The sequence below is a fragment of the Salmo salar genome, chromosome ssa02 (assembly GCF_905237065.1).
Source record: "Salmo salar chromosome ssa02, Ssal_v3.1, whole genome shotgun sequence".
In the NCBI taxonomy this organism is placed as follows: Eukaryota; Metazoa; Chordata; class Actinopteri; order Salmoniformes; family Salmonidae; genus Salmo; species Salmo salar.
In genome coordinates, this window is record NC_059443.1 from 87,734,709 (window position 1) to 87,759,303 (window position 24,595).

At 41.6% G+C, this 24,595-nt stretch overlaps 3 protein-coding genes across 3 annotated transcripts in view; 1 reads left to right on the forward strand and 2 right to left on the reverse strand.

Moving 5' to 3' along the window:
* LOC106606994 (zinc finger protein 180-like) overlaps positions 1–2,288 on the reverse strand; it is a gene marked incomplete at both ends in the record, with an annotated part of 52,615 nt that extends 50,327 nt beyond the window's left edge. The window contains one exon of the mRNA XM_045711887.1: positions 1,624–2,288. Within this exon, the coding sequence (XP_045567843.1) occupies positions 1,624–2,288 (665 nt within the window). The remainder of the gene's footprint in view (positions 1–1,623) is intronic.
* LOC106606985 (zinc finger protein 850-like) overlaps positions 1–24,595 on the reverse strand; it is an 898,172-nt gene that overhangs the window by 350,650 nt on the left and 522,927 nt on the right. The gene's annotated exons all lie outside the window — the stretch shown is intronic.
* LOC106606983 (zinc finger and SCAN domain-containing protein 2-like) lies at positions 15,596–23,358 on the forward strand. Its single transcript, XM_045711853.1, has 2 exons — positions 15,596–16,191; positions 22,506–23,358. Exons 1-2 carry the CDS (start codon positions 15,807–15,809, stop codon positions 23,318–23,320), a joined length of 1,200 nt encoding a protein of 399 aa, XP_045567809.1. The 5' UTR covers positions 15,596–15,806; the 3' UTR covers positions 23,321–23,358.

Consider the following 24,595-nt stretch of genomic DNA (forward strand, 5'->3'; position numbering starts at 1 on the left):
GAAAACAACTTCCATTTCACATTATAATCAACTACAATGCTTCACATTCACTAATATAAACATGGTGTCTACTGGCTGTCAACAATTAAAAACAAGATTTTTTTTTTCTCCCCCAATAGCTTCTAGAACTCTCGTCTTCCTAAAACTCACTAGCTTCTAGAACTCTCGTCCCCTTGGAACGAGACCAAACAAAACTAATCTCCAATACGAAAAAGGTGCAGTCAAAATAAATTGTGATCCATGGCAACTCACTGGCTAAACGCAAAACACAAATCTTTTTGACTGCCCAGCCTTGGGACAATCAGCAACCAAGTTGTCCTTACCACGGACATGTCGGATTTCAAGAGGAAACTCCTGCAATATCCGTAGTAACTTTCCACCTCACTGTGGAGCTTCTCTCTCTTTTCAGGGTTCACTAGATAGGCATGTTGTTAGATCGGGGCCCAGTCCCCAATGTCATGCTCTAGTACATTTGGATTGGCACATCTGAGAATGAACCCTGATATTCTAAAAGCAGGGCAACAATGTCAATATAATTGTACCCAAAAATTGTCAGTTGGTTGAATAAATAAATATCATTACTAAATGTTACATGAAATGTACATATGAAATAGCCCCAATGTCAAAACACAGTTTTAAAGTGTCCAAATCAATAACCAACATGCAGAAACAGTTTGGGATAAATTGAAAACCTAAACATAAAATGTGCTATGTACACAAACATCTGCCACAATAATCATATTACTTGTATTTTTTAAACAAGCAGCTTATAAACTGCACAAGCACCGGAAACGCTGTTGTTTTGACAAGTAGCAATAAATCACTGATATCGATTAGGGGGGAAATCAGGTTGTACGTGCTGTTGAAACTAATAACTAAAAAAAAACACATGGAAATGGGAGATATATTTTACCTCACTGATTAGAGGACAACCTGCAGAAGACAGTCAGCTACATTTTGGAGTGATGCATTTAAATGAAGGGGTTGCTGAACAAAGGAACACTTATTTGTCATAACTCATCAATATCATGATAAAATCATTTGTGCGAGAGGCGGGAGAGAGGAGAGAGATGAGGTTGCACATCCTGTTAAAACTAACAGCTAACAAACCACACGGAATCTGAGAATAATGTGTACATCCCTGGTTAGAGGGCAATTTGTAGAAAACAGCTAGCTACATTTTGAAGTGTTACATTGTGATTCAAGTGGGTCACCAACATGGTAAGTGTAACACAATTCTTTTTTTGTTAGTCATTTTTGTTAAATCACATAAGCAGTACTCTTTCATTTCAGAGACTGGATTTTCCCCCTGAGGCTAATAACCATATGTTGAAATCAATAGAACAGGGGGCAAACATTTAGGGTTCTACATTCTGACATTCATTAAAATTCTCCTACTACAATGTTAAAACATTCTACATTATGATATTAATTCATTGATTCATGAAACAACTCCTTCATGTATTTTCTAAAATTTGATCAGATTATCTCTGGTCACAGCTAAGAGATTTCTCTCCTGTGTGTGTTCTCTGGTGTTGTACCAGGCTGTTTGAATGAGTAAAACTCTTCACACATTGATTACAGCTATAAGGTTTATCTCCTGTGTGTGTTCTCTGGTGTGATATCAGGTTGGTTGACTGAGTAAAACTCTTCCCACATTGACCACAGCTATAAGGTTTCTCTCCTGTGTGTGTTCTCTGGTGTAATGTCAGATGGCCAGATTGACCAAAACTCTTCCCACATTGACCACAGCTATATGATTTCTCTCCTGTGTGTGTTCTCTGGTGCACTGTCAGATCCCCAGAATGACCAAAACTCTTCCCACATTGACCGCAGCTAAAAGGTTTCTCTCCTGTGTGTGTTCTCTGGTGTAAAGTCAGAGAGCCAGATGTAGTAAAACTCTTCCCACATTGAGCACAGCTATAAGGTTTATCTCCTGTGTGTGTTCTCTGGTGTGATATCAGGTTGGTTGACTGAGTAAAAGTCTTCCCACATTGACCACAGCTATAAGGTTTATCTCCTGTGTGTGTTCTCTGGTGTATAGTCAGACTGCTAGATGTAACAAAACTCTTCCCACATTGATTACAGCTATAAGGTTTCTCTCCTGTGTGTGTTCTCTGGTGTATAGTCAGAGAGCCAGATGTAGTAAAACTCTTCCCACATTGATCACAGCTAAAAGCTTTCTCTCCTGTATGTGTTCTCTGGTGTAAAGTCAGATAGCCAGATGTAGTAAAACTCTTCCCACATTGATCACAGCTATAAGGTTTCTCTCCTGTGTGTGTTCTCTGGTGCACTGTCAGATGGCCAAATTGACCAAAACTCTTCCCATTTTGACCACAGCTACAAGATTTCTCTCCTGTGTGGATTCTCTGATGAATTTTAATGCCTGCTGAGGAGGTGAATCTTTTCCCACAGTCAGAGCAGCAGTGAGTTCTCTTCCCTGTGGATCTCTGCAGGTGTTTATTGAGGTGTTCTGATCTGGAGAGACTCTTCTCTGCCTCGTCAGAATCATGACATTGTTGAGGCTCCCCAGAGGATTCACAATAGTCCCGTCTCTCTCCTGTGTGAACAACAAAGTCAGACATGGTTAAAGTCCCAGAACAGTGGAAATCCACTGTAAAAGGTGATGCCAACAGCGTTGCCATGATGTTGTACAACAATTGACGTCTGTCATGAACGTAAAAATTAGTTGACAATTGTCTTAAAATGAGCAAGAACAGTCATATTTTAGTAGTAACATCAATGATTGTAGGCTAGAAATAAGTTATGAATGTTGTTGAAACTCTAAGCACTGTGCCAGACGACTTTTGGTCTCACATATAGGGCCCTTACTGTGTTTCCTAAAATTGCGGCACGAGGGCGATGCACATTCAATTTGGTTGTAGAAACTCCTCCCTGCAATGAGGAAACCGATAGTTATGGATGTACTACATCTGATTTGAGCAAAAATGGTGAGCAAAGACTTTAGTTTTTCACAATGTATTCTGATGTGAATGGGGGAAAACTCAGGGGAGTAACCTCCATTTCCAGGAAGATTACATTTTAGACATTTAGCAGACGCTCTTATCCAGAGCGACTTACAGTAGTGAGTGTATACATTTCATTTCATGCATTTTTAACATTTTTATTAAATTTTTTATTTTTTTTGTACTGGCCCCCCGTGGGAATTGAACCCACAACCCTGGCGTTGCACACACCATGCTGGCGTTGCAAACACCATGCTCTACCAACTGAGCCACAGGGAAGATTATGAGTGCATTTCACACTACTTTGGATTATAATTGTCAGGCTCGCTTGAATGTCCTGCTTAGTATAATGTTTGCTACAGTATTAAGAACCGCGTTAATGACAGTATCCATTTGGGTGTTGTTAACCTCTCTAGGATAGGTGGCACCAAATCGTCCCACCTACGTAACAGCCAGTGTAATCCCTACGTAACAGCCAGTGTAATCCCGTGGCGCGTTATTCAAAAACCTCAAAAATGCAAAAACTTCAATTTTTCAAACATATGACTATTTTACACCATTTTAAAGACAAGACTCTCGTTAATCTAACCACACTGTCCGATTTCAAAAAAGGCTTTACAACGAAAGCAAAACATTAGATTATGTCAGCAGAGTACCCAGCCAGAAATAATCAGACACCCATTTTTCAAGCTAGCATATAATGTCACATAAACCCAAACCACAGCTAAATGCAGCACTAACCTTTGATGATCTTCATCAGATGACAACCCTAGGACATTATGTTATACAATACATGCATGTTTTGTTCAATCAAGTTCATATTTATATCAAAAACCAGCTTTTTACATTAGCATGTGACGTTCAGAACTAGCATTCCGGGGAATTCGCTAACATTTTACTAAATTACTCACGATAAACGTTCACAAAAAGCATAACAATTATTTTAAGAATTATAGATACAGACCTCCTCTATGCACTCGATATGTCCGATTTTAAAATAGCTTTTTGGTGAAAGCACATTTTGCAATATTCTAAGTACATAGCCCAGGCATCACGGGCTCGCTATTTAGACACCCGGCAAGTTTAGCACTCACCATAATCATATTTACTATTATAAAAGTTTGATTACCTTTTGTTGTCTTCGTCAGAATGCACACCCAGGACTGCTACTTCAATAACAAATGTTGGTTTGGTCCAAAATAATCCATCGTTATATCCGAATAGCGGCGTTTTGTTCGTGCGTTCCAGACACTATCCGAAATAGTAAAGAAGTGTCGCGCGCATGTCGCAATTCGTGACAATAAAATTCTAAATATTCCATTACCGTACTTCGAAGCATGTCAACCGCTGTTTAAAATCAATTTTTATGCCATTTATTCGTAAAAAAGCGATAATATTCTGACCGGGAAATCGTTTTTTATTACAAAGAGAGTGAAAGTAAAAGCATGCTATCCCCTCATGTACAAGCCTCAGTCTAATGGCCCTCTGATAGAGCACTTGCCAAACGCGCTAGTGTGTTTCAGCCTGGGGATGGAATTACATCGTTCAGCTTTTTCCCGCCTTCTGAGAGCCCATGGGAGCCGTAGGAAGTGTCACGTCATGCCAGAGATCCCCTGTTAGAGATGATCAAGGAGGGCAAGAAATGGTCAGACAGGCCACTTCCTGTAAGGAATCTTCTCAGGTTTTGGCCTGCCAAATGAGTTCTGTTATACTCACAGACACCATTCAAATAGTTTTAGAAACTTTAGGGTGTTTTCTATCCAAAGCCAATAATTATATGCATATTCTAGTTACTGGGCAGGAGTAGTAACCAGATTAAATCGGGTACGTTTTTTATCCGGCCGTGCAAATACTGCCCCCTAGCCCCAACAGGTTAATGCACCACCACTAATGAGTTGTGGAGCTTCTCAAAGTAATTTTTCTTCACCTCAAACAGCAAGTAAACAAAGTCTAATCAAAATCAACTGCGAATGACAATAGTTCCTCAAAGTATTTTCGTAAAATATTTCCAGCTCTCACCCTTTCGATAACCACTCAGCATGAAAGGGTAAATTGCAATGCTCTGATCCAGTGGAAATGTCATAAAATACCTGATTACTTCTTATCCTTTGTACAAATAGCCAACAGCTGTGTCTGTCCCGAACTCACTGGCGGGAAACTGAGGGCCCAGAATATTTTATACAAAGTTTCCTGACCCAGTTGATAGTTGATACAATGTTTCAGGTTTGTTATAGACAGGCCATGTGCAGCCAAAGTGATTTCTAGGATACTTATTTTTATCAGGACATTTTCTACCTGCAGAATGCAATGTTTTTATTTGTTGGCTTTATGTAGGCTATTTTTTACATAGTTGGCAATGGCAATAAAAGTTACTTTTATATTTGTATAATTTTCATTTAGATTTAGATAGAATGTAGATTAATCACAGACAATTTTGAGATACTATTATAAATTAAATGAAACTGTTCCACGAAAATGTGCATCTGAAAATCATGACTGGCACACAGATTGGTAGAAATGGTCAGATAAATTGGCCCTCCAACTGGAAAAGGTTGCCGACTGCTGCTGTAGTCTATTACAAGTCTATTAGTCAAGCTATCTGTAGTCTATTACTGAAAACTTCAGGAGCAGAACGGCAGAATTTACGAAGTCCAGCAGTGGGGGGGGGGGGGGTGGGGGTTCTTCTGTCAAGGCAGTTAAGCCACTGTTCTAGTCAGGTCATGTTGATGACTGGCTCCCTCCAGTCATTTGTGTGTCTTATCTATTTAATCAAACAGCGTGCTTAAAGCATCAGACAAGTTCAGTACATATAGATTTTATAAAAACACATGGGGCGATTGGTAGAAAGAACAGATGACTCTTGGTTGACCAAGATGTATTTTAGTTGGGGACAGCACTAGAACATGATTTTGGGGCTCCAGAGTGGCGCAGCGGTCTGTATCTCAGTGCTTGAGGTGTCACTACAGACACCCTGGTTCAAATCCAGGCTGTATCACAACCGGCCGTGATTGGGAGTCCCATAGGGCGGCGCACAATTGGCCCAGCGTCATCCAGGGTAGGCAATCATTGTAAATAAGAATTTGTTCATAACTGACTTCCCTAGTTAAATATGAATATTATATATATTATTATTATTATAATTTTAATATGAATTAAATAAAGGTTACATTTAAAAAATAGTGTTTCATGACAAACCGTTTTTTACAAATCTGTCAAGGAACCAATTTTGAGAAGGTTTTAAAACAAAGGTTTCAAACCAATTCATTAATGTAATTGAATCTAGGTATGTCTTGCCTTTAATGTAATGGCATGAAGAAAAAAAATTGGCTGAATATTATACAATGACTTATCAACAGCTCTAATAATTTGCTCCAACAGGAAATACAGCAACAGCTCTCTCCACTGGCTTCCAGTTGAAGCTGGCATCCGCTACAAGACCATGGTGATTGCCTACGGAGCTGTGAAGGGAACGGCACCTCCATACCTTCAGGCTCTGATCAGGCCCTACACCCAAACAAGGGCACTGCGTTCATCCACCTCTGGCCTGCTGGCCCCCCTACCTCTGAGGAAGCACAGTTCCCGCTCAGCCCAGTCAAAACTGTTCGCTGCTCAGGCACCCCAATGGTGGAACAAGCTCCCTCACGACGCCAGGACAGCGGAGTCAATCACCACCTTCCGGAGACACCTGAAACCCCACCTCTTTAAGGAATACCTAGGATAGGATAAAGTAACCCCACCCCCCCCCTTAAAAGATTTAGATGCACTATTGTAAAGTGGTTGTTCCACTGGATATCATAAGGTGAATGCACCAATTTGTAAGTCGCTCTGGATAAGAGCGTCTGCTAAATGACTTAAATGTAATGTAAATGTAATGTAAATGAAATCTTCACTGGCAATTCTAGAATATACTATATATCCTAGAAACCTGGTAAACTATCATTATGACCTCATGGATGAATTCTAGAATATACTATATAGCCTAGAAACCTGGTTAAACTATCATTATGACATCATGGATGAATTCTAGAATATACTATATATATCCTAGAAACCTGGTTAAACTCTCATTATGACATCATGGATGGCCAGTCTTTGTATTCGTAGTGTAGTGAATTCAGGGGGGTAGCCCTGAGCTGAAGTCAAACCTGGGTCCACTGACTGTCAAGCCAACACCTTATAACTGTTACGCCAAGATGTCTGAACTTCTTGAAGAGGTCGCTAGGTGTTGAGTTACGGTTGATACAATAGCTTTCTCTATGAATGTGAGAGTGGTTACACTTCTCCTTCCCCCATCCCTCAGCTGTTTACCAAACCAAGCCTCTGGGCAGCCATTTTGTTACTGTTTAAAAAACCCACACAACCCAGCAATCTGCAGTTCAAACAATAACAAATCTGTCATTCCACCACTGTTTTGGTAGTAAGATGATGGGGTTGGAGAAATGTAACTACTTTCAAATTCATAGACAGACCTATGGATGCAAGGACTGACCATCCATGATAACAACATTATAGTTTTAACCATGTCGAGGCTATAGAGTGTTGATTTACATTGTTTCTAGACATTGGAGTAAAATATTTGGGCTTCTGATGGGGTACAACAGTTGAACTAAGCTCATGAGGCATGTGTTATATCCTTCAAGAATCAATGGCTATACATAAATAATTTAAAAGTCACAATATGGGTGTAGCAATAGCAGATTTCCGCTTTAACACCAAACATCAGTTCAACAACTGCAGTTTGTACCTCTGTATTTAAGACAGTACTTACTAGTGTTAATCAGGGAACGGTTTCTCAAAACCATCTTATGGCTAAGTTCATCGTTAGTACCATTGGACGCCTTAAGATGCGTTTGGGAAACCGGGCCTAGATATCCAGTTTCCTCCTCTTCTTCCTCCTCCTTCGATGTAACAGTCATCTCCCCCTCTTCCTCCTTCACTCCAAAAACTGCATCCTCCTCTTTCTCTTCCTCCTCTTCTTTTACTGTAACATCCTCCTCCTCTTTCACTCTGAACGAGTCTTCCTCTTCTTTCACTGAAACGTCTTTCTCTTCTTTCACTGAAACGGCTTCCTTTTCTTCTTTCACTGTAACAGCCTCACCCTCTACTTCTTTTTGTATTGAAACAGCCTCCTCTTCCTCCTCCTCTTTGACGAGAGCTTCTTCCTCCGTCCAGCAGACCTCTTCTTTAGCAGGAGGAGAGTAGCTTAGTGAACTCATGGTCGGGGATGTTAGCTAGCTAGGCTAATGCTAACTTAACCAGCCAGCTAGTTGACTTACAACGTAAATATTCAATTAAATGGGGTAGCTAGTTGTTTCCACATAAGTATGTTTGTCTAAAGAAGTTGAATGTTCCGACTTTGTTGGCTAGCGAGCTACCGAGGTGGCTGCAGTTGTTGAAGAATCGTTCCGTCCACTAGATTATACGTCACACTAGAAACATCGCCTGAAAGACACATATCGCCATCTGCTGTCTGGAGGGAGGAAACGCAGTTGAGGAGGGAAAACTTTTTTTCTTACTTCTTTCACTCTGAACGCATCTTCCTCTTCCTCCTCTTCTTTTACTGTAACATCCTCCTCCTCATTCACTCTGAACGCGTCATTCTCTTCTTTCACGGTAACAGCCTCACCCTCTACTTGAGAGTAACTTATGGTCGGGGATGTTAGCTAGCTAGGCTAATGCTAACTTAACCAGCCCGCTAGCTGACTCATAACAACAACACCGTAAATATTAAACTAAATCGGATAACTAACTAGACGACAGTAGTGGGTTTTAAACACATATACACTAAAGCGTCTAAAGAGCTTTATTGGTTCGGCTATTTTGTCTAGCAAGCTACCGAGGTGGCTGACTAACTGTTGCTGCTGTTGAAAGAAGCGTTCCGTCCACTACATTATACGTCACAACAACAGCATCGCCTTAAATTCCCAGACCGCCGTCTGCTGACTGGGGTGGGTAACGCAGTTGAATAAAATGTATATTATAATGTTCAGACAAAAAGTTAAATGGTAGGAAGCATGAGTTTTTACTCACCAGTGTAACAACACAATGTGGTTAAAGACTTAGTAACTGAGTTGTAGTCACGATCTGGTTACCTATAAGTACAAACAGTTATGTTTTTGCGTTGTTACATATTTCTTAACTCGTTTCTGGATATCTTCTAAACTACCCACAATGCACTATTTCTCAACGTCATATGGAGGATCTACTCTGTGCTACAGAGTTTGTATGCTAGCTCGGTAGCTAGCTCCAGCTAACAAAAGTTAGCCACACCTCATGCTTTCATATACTGTGTGGTTGTGATATCTAGTGGGAACGCATTAGCACGGTAGGCTCTGGTGCCTTGTTGTCAGTAGGGATGTTACTTTTGATACCGGAGCTACGAGGCCTGCGTCCAAATCGCTTAGCAGTAATCTTCAAAGCAGTGTACCGATGCCTGTATCGCTTTATCAGCAGCACGTCATCAATGACATCTGAAGCTTCATTTCACCGAACAACCACCTGATTGGTTTGGTATTGGGCTTGTTCGACACTGCAGGCGACTGCCGACTGACTGATCAACAAATCACTATACATCATAAATAACTACTCATTATTATTCATAAATCAGTCACCATTTACCCACAATGCAGCATGGATTTGATGCTCTCGAACACGGCCAGTGGTTTAGTAGATGACATAAAGGCTATGCTGCTACGCTGTGCACGCTCTAGGGCGTGTGGGACGTCATCTATACTAATGTGACTGTTCTAAATTCTGTGTTGCTCAAACCTGTTGAACCTACATTACCGTTCAAAAGTTTGGGCTCAATTAGAAATGTCCTTGTTTTCCACGAAAACATACATGAAATTAGTTGCAAAATGAATAGGAAATATATTCAAGACGTTGACAAGGTTATAAATAATGATTTATAAATGGAATAATAATTGTGTCCTTCAAACTTTGCTTTCGTCAAAGAATCCTCCATTTGCAGCAATTACAGCCTTGCAGACCTTTGGCATTCTAGTTGTCAGTTTGTTGAGGTAATCTAAAGAGATTTCACCCCATGCTTCTTGAAGCACCTCCCTCAAGTTGGATTGGCTTGATGGGCACTTCTTACGTATCATATGACCAAGCTGCTCACCACAACAGCTCAATATGGTTAAGATCCAGTGACTGTGCTGACCACTCCATTATAGACAGAATACCAGCTGACTGTTTCTTCCCTAAATAGTTCTTGCATAGTTTGGAGCTGTGCTTTGGGTCATTGTCCTGTTGTAGGAGGAAATTGGCTCCAATTAAGCACTCTCCATAGGTTATGGCATGGCATTGCAAAATGGAGTGATAGCCGTCCTTCTTCAAGATCCCTTTTACCCTGTATAAATCTCCCACTTTACCACCACCAAAGCACCCCCAGACCATCACATTGCTTCCACCATGATGACAGAAGGCGTCAAGCACTTCTCCCGCATCTTTTCATTTTTTCTGCATCTCAGGAATGTTCTTGTTTGTGATCCGAACACCTCAAACTTAGATTTGTCTGTCCATAACACTTCTTTCCAATCTTCCTCTGCCCAATGTCTGTGTTATTTTGCCCATCTTAATCTTTTTTTTTTTAAACGGTCTGAGATATGGATTTTTCTTTGCAACTCTGTCTAGAAGGTCAACATCCTGGAGTCGCCTCTTCACTGTTGACATTGAGACTGATGTTTTGCGGGTACTATTTGATAAAGCTTCCAGTTGAAGACTTGTGAGGCGTCTGTTTCTCAAATTAGACACTAACGTACTTGTCCTCTTGCTCAGTTGTGCACCGGGGCCTACTTCTATTCTGGTTAGAGCCAGTTTGCGCTGTTCTGTGAAGGGAGTAGTACATAGCTTTGTACGAGATCTTCAGTTTCTTTGCAATTTCTCGCATGGAATAGCCTTCATTTCTCAGAAAAAGAATAGACTAACGTTTTTCAAAAGGAAGTTATTTGTTTCTGGCCATTTTGAGCCTGTTAACAAACCCACAAATGCTGATGCTCCAGATACTCAACTAGTTTAAAGAAGGACAGTTTTATTGCTTCTTTAATCAGAACAACAGTTTTCAGCTGTGGTAACATAATTGCAAAAGTGTTTTCTAATGATCAATTAGCCTTTTAAAATGATAAACTTGGAGAATATAAAATATATAATATATTTTGATTTGTTTAAAAAAATGTTTGGTTACTACATGATTCCATGTGAGTTATTTCATAGTTTTGATGTCTTCACTATTATTGTACAATGTAGATAATAGTTAAAATAAAGAAATAACATTGAATTTGGAGGTGTGTCCAAACAATTGACCGGTACTGAATATGCATTGTGGAGGAGAACTGATCCTAGATCTGTACAAAGGCATAACATCTACAGCAGGAACAACTGACTGTGTTAAAAAGGCCCAGCTGAATTGAATTGAGCTATTTAAAATGAGATATTTGAGTCTGAAATGATTTGTAATATTTTTTTAAAGGAGTGGGGAATTTTTTTGAATTAGGAAATAATATTTAATGTTTTACTCGTACCTTTGCCAGCATTGTGAATGGTTAGGAAAAAATATGTAATGTTTTACTCGTACCTCAGCCAGCATTGTGAATGGTGTCTGAGGCGATGACAAACTAGACCATGGCAGTAAATCTAATACTTGTGTTTTTAGTCATGCATGATTGAAAGGTCTGGGGTGGTTCTGTGGTTATAAGTTACTGACCTAGGAACACAATTCTGGCCATGCTGGCAGGGTCTGAATCACACCCAATGTCCACCTGGTACACTGACAGGGTCTGGATCAAACCCAATGTCCACCTGGTACACTGGCAGGGTCTGAATCAAACCCAATGTCCACCTAGCACACTGGCAGGGTCTGAATCAAACCCAATGTCCACCTGGTACACTGACAGGGTCTGAATCAACCAAATGTCCACCTGGTACACTGGCAGGGTCTGAATTAAACCCAATGTCCACCTGGTACACTGACAGGGTCTGAATTAAACCCAATGTCCACCTGGTACACTGGCAGGGTCTGAATCAAACCCAATGTCCCCCTGGTACACTGACAGGGTCTGAATCCAACCCAATGTTAAGAGGGGGGAAGAGTGGTCAAGAGGGTGATGATTATTGTTGTTCTACTGCCTGATTGTTATACAACACTGTTTACAAAAGCTTTGTTAAAGAACAAGTTGTTGTTGTGTCGCACTGCTTTGCTTTATCTTGGCCAGGTCGCAGTTGGAAATGAGAACTTGTTCTCAACTGGCCACCTGGTTAAATAAAGGTGAATTTGTTTTATTTATTTTTTAAATATTTTTTACAACATTAACAATGTCTACACTGTATTTCTGATCAATTTTATTATTATTTTAATGGATGAAAAATGTGCTTTCTTTAAAAAACAAGGACATTTCTAAGAGACCCCAAACTTTTGAACGGTAGTATATATCTCTACCTGATGTATTGTTACACCATGTAGGAGCAGTATAGACCTAGTCTGTTCATTATATACATCCACATGATGCATTGTTACTGTAACGGCTGTCGGAAGAGAGAGTAGACGAAGGTGCAGCGTTAGTGTTCATCTTGAAATTTAATTCGAACAAAGAGAACACTACAAAAATGAACAAAACATGACAGCAAAACAGTCCTTTTAGGAAACACTCTAAACAGAAATACAATCACCCACAAAACCCCAAAGGAAAACCAGGCTACTTATGTGTGACTCCCAATCAGCAACAACGAACTACAGCTGTGCCTGATTGGGAGCCACACACGGCCCAAAACAAAGAAATACAAAAACATAGAAAAATGAATGTAACACCCTGGCCTAACCAAAATAAAGAACAAAAACCCCTCTCTATGGCCAAGGCGTTACAGTACCCCCCCACAAAGGTGCGGACTCCGGCCGCAAAACCTGACTCTGAAGGGCAGGGTCCGGGTGGGCCTTCTTATGGCGGAGGCTCAGGTGCGGGACGTGGCCTCCGCTCCACCCTCGGCATCGCCCACTTAGGTGGCGCCCCTGGCCGCGCCGGAGGACTGGTGGGCGACCCTGGCTGCACCCGGTTGGCGGGTGACCCTGGCTGTGCCCGCCTGGCAGGCGATTCCGGCGGCACTGACCCAGGATTCACCAGGCTGGGGAGACATGAAGGAGGCCTGGCCCTGGACGCAGGCACAGGACTCACCGGGCTGGCGGGCGGCTCTGGCGGCTCCGGACAGGCGGGCGGCTCTGGACAGGCGGGCGGCTCTGGTGGCTCCGGACAGGCGGGTGGCTCTGGCGGCTCTGGCCCAGGACTCACCAGGCTGGGGAGACATGAAGGAGGCCTGGCTCTGGGCGCAGGCACTGGACTCACCAGGCTGGGGAGACCCACTGGAGGCCTGGTCCGTGGAGGAGGCACAGGCCTGACCAGGATGGGGAGACCCACTGGAGGCCTGGTCCGTGGAGGAGGCACAGGCTTGACCAGGATGGGGGACCCACTGGAGGCCTGGTCCGTGGAGGAGGCACAGGACTGACCAGGATGGGGAGACCCACTGGAGGCCTGGTCCGAGGAGGAGGCACAGGATAAACCGGGCTGTGGGGGAGCACTGGAGTTCTGGTACGTAGGCTCTTTACCCACACTCCAGGCTGAATGCCCACTTTGGCCCGGCATGGGCGGAGCGCAGGCATTGGGCGAACTGGACCCTCCCAGTGCCCTGGAGACACAGCGCGCAGAGCTGGTCCAGGATAACCTAGACCGAAAAGGCGCACTGGAGACCAGACGCGCTGAGCTGGCACCATCCGTCCTGGCTCGATGCCTGCACTCGCATGGCACTTGTGGGGGGCTGGCCTATAGCGCACCAGGCTATGAACGCGATCTGGAGACACCGTGCGCTTAACCGCATAACACGGTGCCTGACCAGTACTGCGCTGCCTCCAGTAAGCACGGGGAGTTGGCTCAGGTTTACCGCCTGACTCCGCCAATCTCCCCGTGTGCCCCCCAAAAACATTTTGTGTGGCTGCCTCTCGTGTCTGCTGCGCTCCCTTTCCTCATACCAGCGCCTCTCAGCTCTCGCCGCCTCGATCTCCCACTGCGGGCGGCGATAATCCCCACCTTGAGCCCATCGTCCTTTACCGTCCACAATTCCAGATAGTTCTTCTCCTTGCGCTGCGCCTTCCTCCGCTGCTTGGTCCGTTTTTGGTGGGGGATTCTGTAACGGCTGTCGGAAGAGAGAGTAGACGAAGGTGCAGTGGAGTTAGTGTTCATCTTGAAATTTCATTAGAACAAAGAGAACACTACAAAAATGAACAAAACATGACAGCAAAAAAAGTCCTGTTAGGAAACACTCTAAACAGAAATACAATCACCCACAAAACCCCAAAGGAAAACCAGGCTACTTATGTGTGACTCCCAATCAGCAACAACGAACTACAGCTGTGCCTGATTGGGAGCCACACACGGCCCAAAACAAAGAAATACAAAAACATAGAAAAATGAATGTAACACCCTGGCCTAACCAAAATAAAGAACAAAAACCCCTCTCTATGGCCAGGGCAGTTACAGTTACACCACGTAGGAGCAGTATAGACCTAGTCTGTTCATTATATACATCTACATGATGTATTGTTACACCATGTAGGAGCAGTATAGACCTAGTCTGTTCATTATATAAATCTACATGATGTATTGTTACACCATGTAGGAGCAGTATGGAGGTACAGTGGGGGACAAAATTGTTGACACCCTTGATAAAGATGAGCAAAAACGACTCAATAAAATAAAGAATTCAAATACTGATCTATATTGTATGTGAAAATAAAGGGAAATTATATTATTTTATACTAATACAATTGCTCAGAGAAAGAGATTTAGTTTAACATGTAATTCTCAAAAGGTTGGGGTCTGAATTATTGCCACCCATGTTTTCAATACTCCAGCACCCTCCCCTTGGGAGGATAACGACACTGAAATGTTTTATGGGATTAGAGAACACATTGGGTGGGATCTTAGACCATTCCTCCATACAGAATCTCTCCATGTCCTTGTTTTATTTAGTCTGTTTTATGGACTGCCCTGTTCAATTCAAACCACAGGTTTTCAATGGAGTTCAAGTCCGAAGACTGAGATGGCCATTGAAAATGTTGATTTTGTGCCCAATTAACCATTTCTTTGTTGATGTTGATGTGTCTTGCTGGAAAATCCCCTAATGGCCAAGTTTCAGCCTCCTAGCAGAGAGGTAACCAGGTTTTGGGCTAAAATATCCTGGTAGTGGGTAGTTTATTTATTTTATACAGTAATTTTTGCTAATCTTTATCAAGGGTATCAATAACTAGGTGCTTATTTTGATATCTAGTTATTTGACTGAGTCAGAAATACAGATGTGGAGTAGATGTGGAGTTTGTTTTAAATTCTCATAAAAAATCTGAACTAATAAAACAACACTTGTTGCTCTTTGTACGTGTTGACATAATATTCATATTTAATGGAGAGAGAAAAAACGTTTCCCTAAACTGCTTTATAATATTATAATTCAATGAAGAAGAACAAAAGTTGTCCCTCCTCAACTGCGTTTCTTCCCTCCAGACAGCAGATGGCGATATGTGTCTTTCCAGGCGATGTTTCTAGTGTGACGTATAATCTAGTGGACGGAACGCTTCTTCAACAACTGCAGCCACCTCGGTAGCTCGCTAGCCGACAAAGTCGGAACATTCAAGTTCTTTAGACAATTTCGTGGTTTAATTGTCACTGTGATTTAAACATACTTATGTGGATACAACTAGCTACCCCATTTGATGTAATATTTACGTTATAAGTCAGCTAGCTGGCTGGTTAAGTTAGCACTAGTCTAGTCGCTAATGCTAGCTAGCTATTATCCCCGACCATGACTTCACTAATCTACTCTCCTCCTGTTAAAGAAGAGGAGGTCTGTTGGTCGGAGAAAGAAGCTCTCGTGAAAGAGGAGGAGGAAGAGGAGGCTGTTACAATACAAAAACAAGTAGAGGGTGAGGCTGTTACAGTGAAAGATGAAGAGAAAGACGTTACAGAGAAAGAAGAGGAAGACGCCTTCAGAGTGAAAGAGGAGGAGGATGTTACAGTAAAAGAAGAGGAGGAAGAGAAAGAGGAGGATGCAGTTTTTGGAGTGGAGGATGAAGTGAAAGAAGGTGAAGACGTTTTTGGAATGAAGGATGAAGAGGGGGAGATTACTGTCACACTAGAGGAGGACGAAGATGAGAAGACTGGAGAACTGATTAACACCAGTAAATACAGTGAGTACTATCTAATAAAACAGGGACATTGATCTGATTAACACCAGTAAGTACAGTGAGTACTATCTAATAAAACAGGGGCATTGATCTGTTTAACACCAGTAAATACAGTGAGTACTATCTAATAAAACAGGGACATTGATCTGTTTAACACCAGTAAATACAGTGAGTACTATCTAATAAAACAGGGACATTGATCTTTTATTTTATTTTTTTATTTCACCTTTATTTAACCAGGTAGGCAAGTTCAGAACAAGTTCTCATTTACAATTGCGACCTGGCCAAGATAAAGCAAAGCAGTTCGACAACATACAACAACACAGAGTTACACATGGAGTAAAACAAACATACAGTCAATAATACAGTAGAAAAATAAGTCTATATACAATGGGAGCAGATGAGGTGAGATAAGGGAGGTAAAGGCAAAAAGGCTGTGGTTGCAAAGTAAATACAATATAGCATATAAAACACTGGAATGGTAGATTTGAAGTAGAAGAAAGTGCAAAGTAGAAATAGAAATAATGGGGTGCAAAGGAGCAAAATAAATAAATACAGTAGGGGAAGAGGTAGTTGTTTGGGCTAAATTATAGCTGGGCTATGTACAGGTGAAGTGATCTGTGAGCTGCTCTGACAGCTGGTGCTTAAAGCTAGTGAGGGAGATGAGTGTTTCCAGTTTCAGAGATTTTTGTAGTTCGTTCCAGTCATTGGCAGCAGAGAACTGGAAGGAGAGACGGCCAAAGGAGAAATTGGCTTTGGGGGTGACCAGAGAGATATACCTGCTGGAGCGCATGCTACAGGTGGGTGCTGCTATGGTGACCAGTGAGCAGAGATAAGGGGGGACTTTACCTAGCAGGGTCTTGTAGATGACCTGGAACCAGTGGGTTTGGCGACGAGTATGAAGCGAGGGCCAGCCAACGAGAGCGTACAGGTCGCAGTGGTGGGTAGTATATGGGGCTTTGGTGACAAAACGGATGGCACTGTGATAGACTGCATCCAGTTTGTTGAGTAGGGTATTGGATGCTATTTTGTAAATGACATCGCCGAAGTCGAGGATCAGTAGGATGGTCAGTTTTACGAGGGTATGTTTGGCAGCATAAGTGAAGGATGCTTTGTTGCGAAATAGGAAGCCAATTCTAGATTTAACTTTGGATTGGAGATGTTTGATGGTAGAGCATGGTGTTTGCAACGCCAGGGTTGTGGGTTCAATTCCCACGGGGGGCCAGTACAGGGGGAGAAAAAGAAAATGTTTGAAATGAAAATGTATGAAATGAAAATGTATGCATTCACTACTGTAAGTCGCTCTGCATAAGAGTGTCTGCTAAATGACTAAAATGTGAATGTAAATGTTGTTAACCTGTTGGGTCTAGGGGGCAGCATTTGCACGTCTGGATAAAAAAAATGTACCCGATTTAATCTGGTTACTAATCCTACCCAGTAACTAGAATATGCATATACTTATTATATATGGATAGAAAACACTCTAAAGTTTCCAAAACTGTTTGAATGGTGTCTGTGAGTATAACAGAACTCATTTGGCAGGCAAAACCCTGAGACATTTTCTGACAGGAAGTGGATACCTGATGTGTTGTATTGACTTTAAACCTCTCCCATTGAAAAACACAGGGGTTTAGGAATATTTTGGCACTTCCTATTGCTTCCACTAGATGTCACCAGCCTTTACAAAGTGTTTTGAGTCTTCTGGAGGGAGATCTGACCGAACAAGAGCCATGGAACGGTGATGTCCCATTAGACACCTGGCGCGCTACTTCATGTTGGGTACCCTCGTTCCAATACGTTATAAAAGGCTATGCATTCGTCCACCTTGAATATTATTCATGTTCTGGTTAAAAAAGGCCCTAATGATTTATGCTATACAACGTTTGACATGTTTGAACGAACGGAAATATATTTTTTCCCCTCGTTCATGACGAGAAGTCCGGCTGGCTTACATCATGTGCTAACGAGACGGAGATTTTTGGACATAAATGATGAGCTTTTTTGAACAAAACTACATTCGTTATGGACCTGTGATACCTGGAAGTGACATCTGATGAAGAGAATCAAAGGTAATGGATTATTTACATAGTATTTTCGATTTTAGATCTCCCCAACATGACGTCTAGTCTGTATCGCAACGCGTATTTTTCTGGGCACAGTGCTCAGATTATTGCAAAGTGTGATTTCCCAGTAAGGTTATTTTTAAATCTGGCAAGTTGATTGCGTTCAAAAGATGTAAATCTATAATTCTTTAAATGACAATATAATATTTTACCAATGTTTTCTAATTTTAATTATTTAATTTCTGACGCTGACTTGACTGCCGGTTATTGGAGGGAAACGATTTCCTCAACATCAATGCCATAGTAAAACGCTGTTTTTGTATATAAATATGAACTTGATAGAACTAAAAATGCATGCATTGTCTAACATAATGTCCTAGGAGTGTCATCTGATGGAGATTGTAAAAGGTTAGTGTATCATTTTAGCTGGTTTTATGGTTTTGGTGACCCTGTCTTTGACTTGACAAAACATTACACACAACTCTTGTAAATGTACTGTCCTAACATACTCTAAATTTATGCTTTCGCCGTAAAACCTTTTTGAAATCGTAAAACGTGGTTAGATTAAGGAGATGTTTATCTTTCAAATGGTGTAACATAGTTGTATTTTTGAAAAATTTGAATTTTGACATTTATTTGGATTCAAATTTGCCGCTCTTGAAATGCACCTGCTGTTGATGGAGTGCACCACAGGTGGCACGCTAGCGTCCCACCTAGCCCCAAGAGGTTAACATAGTGTCCATAGAAGGGCCAGAAGTATAGAGAATGGTGTCGTCTGCGTAGAGGTGGATCAGAGGCTCACCAGCAGCAAGAGCGACATCATTGATGTATACGGAGAAAAGAGTTGGCCCAAGAATTGAACCCTGTGGCACCCCCATAGAGACTGCCAGAGGTCCGGACAACAGGCCCTCTGATTTGACACACTGAACTCCATCAGAGAAGTAGTTGGTGAACCAGGCGAGGCAATCATTTGAGAAACCAAGGCTATTGAGTCTGCTGATGAGGATGTGGTGATTGACAGAGTCGAAAGCTTTGGCCAGGTCAATGAATTCGGCAGCAGAGTATTGTTTCTTATCGATGGTGGTTACAATATCATTTAGGACTTTGAGCGTGGTGCACCCATGACCAGCTCTGAAACCAGATTGCATAGCGGAGAAGGTGCGGTGGGATTCGAAATGGTCGGTAATCTGTTTGTTGACTTGGCTTTCGAAGACCTTAGAAAGGCAGGGTAGGATGGATATAGGTCTGTAGCAGTTTGGGTCAAGAGTGTCCCCTCCTTTGAAGAGGGGGATGACAGCAGCTGCTTTCCAATCTTTGGGAATCTCAAACGACACGAAAGAGAGGTTGAACAGGCTAGTAATAGGGGTTGCAACAAGGAAAACAGACTGAGACCTGGATCTCTTTTTTGTCTAGCCCGGCTGATTTGTGGGGGTCCAGATTTTGTAGCTCTTTCAGAACATCAGCTGAATGGATTTGAGAGAAGGAGAAATGGGGGAGGCTTGGGCGAGTAGCTGTGGGGGGTGCAGTGCTGTTGACTGCAGTAGGGGTAGCCAGGTGGAAAGCATGGCCAGCCGTAGAAAAAGGCTTATTGAAATTCTCAATTATAGTGGGTTTATCGGTGGTGACAGAGTTTCCTATCCTCAGTGCAGTGGGCAGCTGGGAGGAGGTGTTCTTATTCTCCATGGACTTTACAGTGTCCCAGAACTTTTTTGAGTTTGTGTTGCAGGAAGCAAATTTCTGCTTGAAAAAGCTAGCCTTGGCTTTTCTAACTGCCTGTGGTTTCTAACCTCCCTGAAAGGTTGCATATTACGGGGGCTGTTCGATGCTAATGCAGAACGCCACAGGATGTTTTTGTGCTGGTCAAGGGCAGACAGGGCTGGGGAGAACCAAGGGCTATATCTGTTCCTGGTTCTAAATTTCTTGAATGGGGCATGCTTATTTAAGATGGTGAGGAAGGCATTTAAAAAAAATAACCAGGCATCCTCTACTGACGGGATGAGGTCAATATCCTTCCAGGATACCCGGGCCAGGTCGATTAGAAAGGCTTGCTCGCAGAAGTGTTTTAGGGAGCGTTTGACAGTGATGAGTGGAGGTCGTTTGACCGCTTACTCATTACGGATGCAGGCAATGAGGCAGTGATCGCTGAGATCTTGGTTGAAAACAGCAGAGGTGTATTTAGAGGGCACGTTGGTTAGGATGATATCTATGAGGGTGCCAGTGTTTACGGCTTTGGGGTTATACCTGGTGGGTTCATTAATAATTTGTGTGAGATTGAGGGCATCAAGCTTGGATTGTAGGATGGCTGGGGTGTTAAGCATGTCCCAGTTTAGGTCACCTAACAGCACGAGCTCTGAAGATAGATGGGGGGCAATCAGTTCACATATGGTGTCATGAGCACAGCTAGGGGCCGAGGGGGGTCTATAGCAGGCGGCAACGGTGAGAGACTTGTTTTTAGAGAGATGGATTTTTAAAAGTAGAAGTTCAAATTGTTTGGGTGCAGACCTGGATATTAGGACAGAACTCTGCAGGAGATTACAACACCGCCCCCTTTGGCCGTTCTATCTTGTCTGAAAATGCTGTAGTTAGGAATGAAGATTTCAGAGTTTTTGGTGGACTTCCTAAGCCAGGATTCAGACACGGCTAGGACATCCGGGTTGGCGGAGTGTGCTAAAGCAGTGAATAAAACAAACTTAGGGAGGAGGCTTCTAATGTTAACATGCATGAAACCAAGGCTTTTACGGTTACAGAAGTCATCAAAAGAGAGCGCCTGGGGAGTAGGAGTGGAGCCAGGCACTGCAGGGCCTGGATTCACCTCTACATCACCAGAGGAGGAGGAGGATAAGGGTACGGCTAAAGCTATGAGAATTGGTCGTCTGTGACGTCCGGAATAGAGAGTAAAAGGAGCAGGTTTCTGGGGGCGCAAAAATAGCTTCAAGGTATAATGTATAGACAAAGTTATGGTAGGATGTGAATATGTAAAGAATATAAAAAAGAAGAAAATATGTAAATATATATATATACACGGGACACGACAAGAAGAGGACAAAGGATGTCTGACTGCTATACCATCTTGGGACATACTGATATCTGATTAACATCAGTAAATACAGTGAGTACTATCTTATAAAACAGGAGCATTGATCTGATTAACACCAGTAAATATAGTGAGTACTATCTTATAAAACAGGGACATTGATCTGATTAACACCAGTAAATACAGTGAGTACTATCTAATAAAACAGGGACACAAACTCTGCAGTTGTTGAACTAATGTGTGATTTTTAAAAGGGCATTCTACACTTGAATATGTTTTTGTACTGTGTGAATTGTTCATGACGTCCTCCAGGGATTTTTAAACTTTTCCTGTTGAAAAGGGATATATAAATACAGTAAAGTATAAACACACTAAAGGGAAACAAATAAATGTTTTGAGCAAAATAGTGTTTTTTTTTTTAGATCTGCAAACTAGAAGGATTTATGTCAAAGTAAAAAGTGATATCTAAATACAATCTAATTGTCAGGCTGATGGCAAAGCTAGCCAAAGAGCATTATACTGGTTAAAGTGTTTTTTAAGTGTAAAGCAGATGATTTGCGACAATAACACAAACATATTAAGCAGGTGATTCAAGCGAGCCTTACAATTATAATCCAAAAGTAATGTGAAATGCACTCATAAGCAACCTGGAAATGGAGGCTATTTTTGCTGTCAGCCTATGAGAACTCCCCTGAGTTTTCCCCCACGGTGGTGAATTAGTGAATAGACACAGCTTAATGTGAGTTTCCATGAGAAGCACTCCTGATCTTGCGCTGTAATATTCAGAATACATTGTGAAAAACTAAAATCTTTGCTCACCATTTTTGCTCCAGGCAGATATACTACATCCAAAACTAGTGGTTTCCTCATTACCAGATATACTACATCCATAACTACTGGTTTCCTCATTACCAGATATACTGCATCCATAACTATCGGTTTCCTCATTAGAATAGAGGAGTTTCTACAACCAAATTGCGTGTGCATCGCTGCAATTTTAGCAAACACAGAAAGGGGCCTATATTGGAGGCCTAAAGTCATCTGGCACACTGTTTAGGTCTTGACTGTCTTAAGATAGTCTTGTCAAATCATTTAACAGATGTCAATTGTTGTACAACTTCATGGGTACCCTCTGGTCATCCCTTTTTTACCTCAAATAAACAGTGGATTTCTGCTGTTGTGGGCATTTAACCATCTGTATGACTTTGTTGTTCACACAGGAGAGAGACGGGACTATCGTGGATCCTCTGGGGATCCTCAGCAACATCATGATGCTGACGAGGCAGAGAAGAGTCTCTCCAGATCAGAACTCCTCAAGAAACACCTGCCGAGACCCACAGGGAAGAAATCTCACTGCTGCTCTGACTGTGGGAAAAGATTAAACTCCTCAGTAAAACTTAAAGTACATCAAAGAATTCACACTGAAGAGAAACCTTTTGGCTGTACTCAATGTGGGAAGAGTTTTTTTCTTTCAAGCTGTCTGAAGAGACACCAGAAAACACACACAGGAGAGAAACCTTATAGCTGTCATCAATGTGGAAAGAGTTTTACCCAGTCAAGAAGCCTGATATCACATCAGAGAACACACACAGGAGAGAAACGAGAGAAACCATATAGCTGTACTCAATGTGGGAAGAGTTTTGTTCGTTCTAGCAGTCTGAACGTACACCATAGAACACACACAGGAGAGAAACCTTTTAGCTGTAATCAATGTGGGAAGAGTTTTATTTCATCTTGCCAGCTGAAGGTACACCATAGAACACACACAGGAGAGAAACCTTTTAGCTGTAATCAATGTGGAAAGAGTTTTTATATATCTAGCCAGCTGAAGGTACACTATAGAACACACACAGGAGAGAAACCTTTTAGCTGTACCCAATGTGGGATGAGTTTTACCCGATCAACAAACCTGATATCACACAGGAGAACACACACCGGGGAGAAACCTCATAGCTGTGATCAATGTGACAAGAGATACTCTGATAAAAGATCTCTGATGAAACATCAGAAAATACATGAAGGAGTTGTTTCATGATATCAATGAAATATTGTCACAATGTAGAATGTTTTAACATTGTTGTAGCAGTATTTTAATGATGTCACAATGTAGAACCCTAAACGTTTGCCCCCTGTTCTATTGATTTCAACATGATATGGATATTAGCCTCAGGGGGAAAATCCAGGCTCTGAAATGGAAGAGTTACTATTTATGTGATTTAACAAAAAGTGACTAACAAAAAAAGAGCTGTTTTACACTTACCACGTTGGTGATCCACTTGAATCAAAATGCAACACTTCAAAATGTAGCTAGCTGTTTTCTACAAATTCTCCTCTAACCAGGGATGTTCACATTATTCCCAGATTCCATGTGGTTTTTGAGCTGTTAGTTTTAACAGGACGAGCAACCTCATCTCCCTCCTCTCGCACAATTGATTTCAACATGATATTGATGAGTGATGACAAATGAGTGTTCCTTTGTTTAGCGACCCCTACATTTAAATGCATCACTCCAAAATGTAGCTGACTGTCTTCTGCAGGTTGTCCTCTAACCAGTGAGGTAACAGATATCTCCCATTTCCATGTGTTTTATTTAGTTGTGTTAGTTTCAACAGCACGTACAACCTGATTTCCCCCCTAATCGATATCAGTGATTTATTGCTACTTGTCAAAACAACAGAGTTTTTGGTGCTTGTGCAGTTTATAAGCTGCTTGTTTAAATAAATACAAGTAATATGATTATTGTGGCAGATGTTTGTGTACATAGCACATTTTATGTTTAGGTTTTCAATATATCACAAACTGTTTCTGCATATTTAGACACAATAAAACTGTGTTTCGACATTGGGGATATCCCACCTAGCAAAATGTCATTGAAAAGCTGTTGAAAATAAGACGATGCAACCAAATATTTCATTTTTACTGTTCATGTAACATTTAGTAATGATAATTATTTATGCAACCAACTGACACATTTTTTGTAAAATTATATTGACATTGTTGCCCTGCTTTTAGAATATCAGGGTTCATTTTTTTGTTTGGGCTCGTTCCAAGGGGACGAGAGTTCTACAAGCTGGTGAGTTTTAGGATTCTATAGAAAGAAAAAGGAGAGAAAATAATACGATTGTATATTATTATTTAGAAATACACGTTTTTAATTGTTGACAGCCAGTAGACACCATGTTTATATTAGTGAAGGTGAAGTATTGTTGATTATAATGTGAAATGGAAGTTGTTTTCTGTTCGTGGTAAGCAAATTGTCCAACAAAAATATAGTATATATTTGTTGTCTTAAGGGGGAAGGTGTTACAGT

Excerpts from the sequence above, each read along its gene's own strand:
- LOC106606983 (XM_045711853.1), top strand. The coding sequence starts at position 15,807 with ATGACTTCACTAATCTACTCTCCTCCTGTTAAAGAAGAGGAGGTCTGT. Across the intron at positions 16,192-22,505 it reads GATTAACACCAGTAAATACA|GAGAGAGACGGGACTATCGT; the intron begins GTGAGTACTATC and ends TTGTTCACACAG.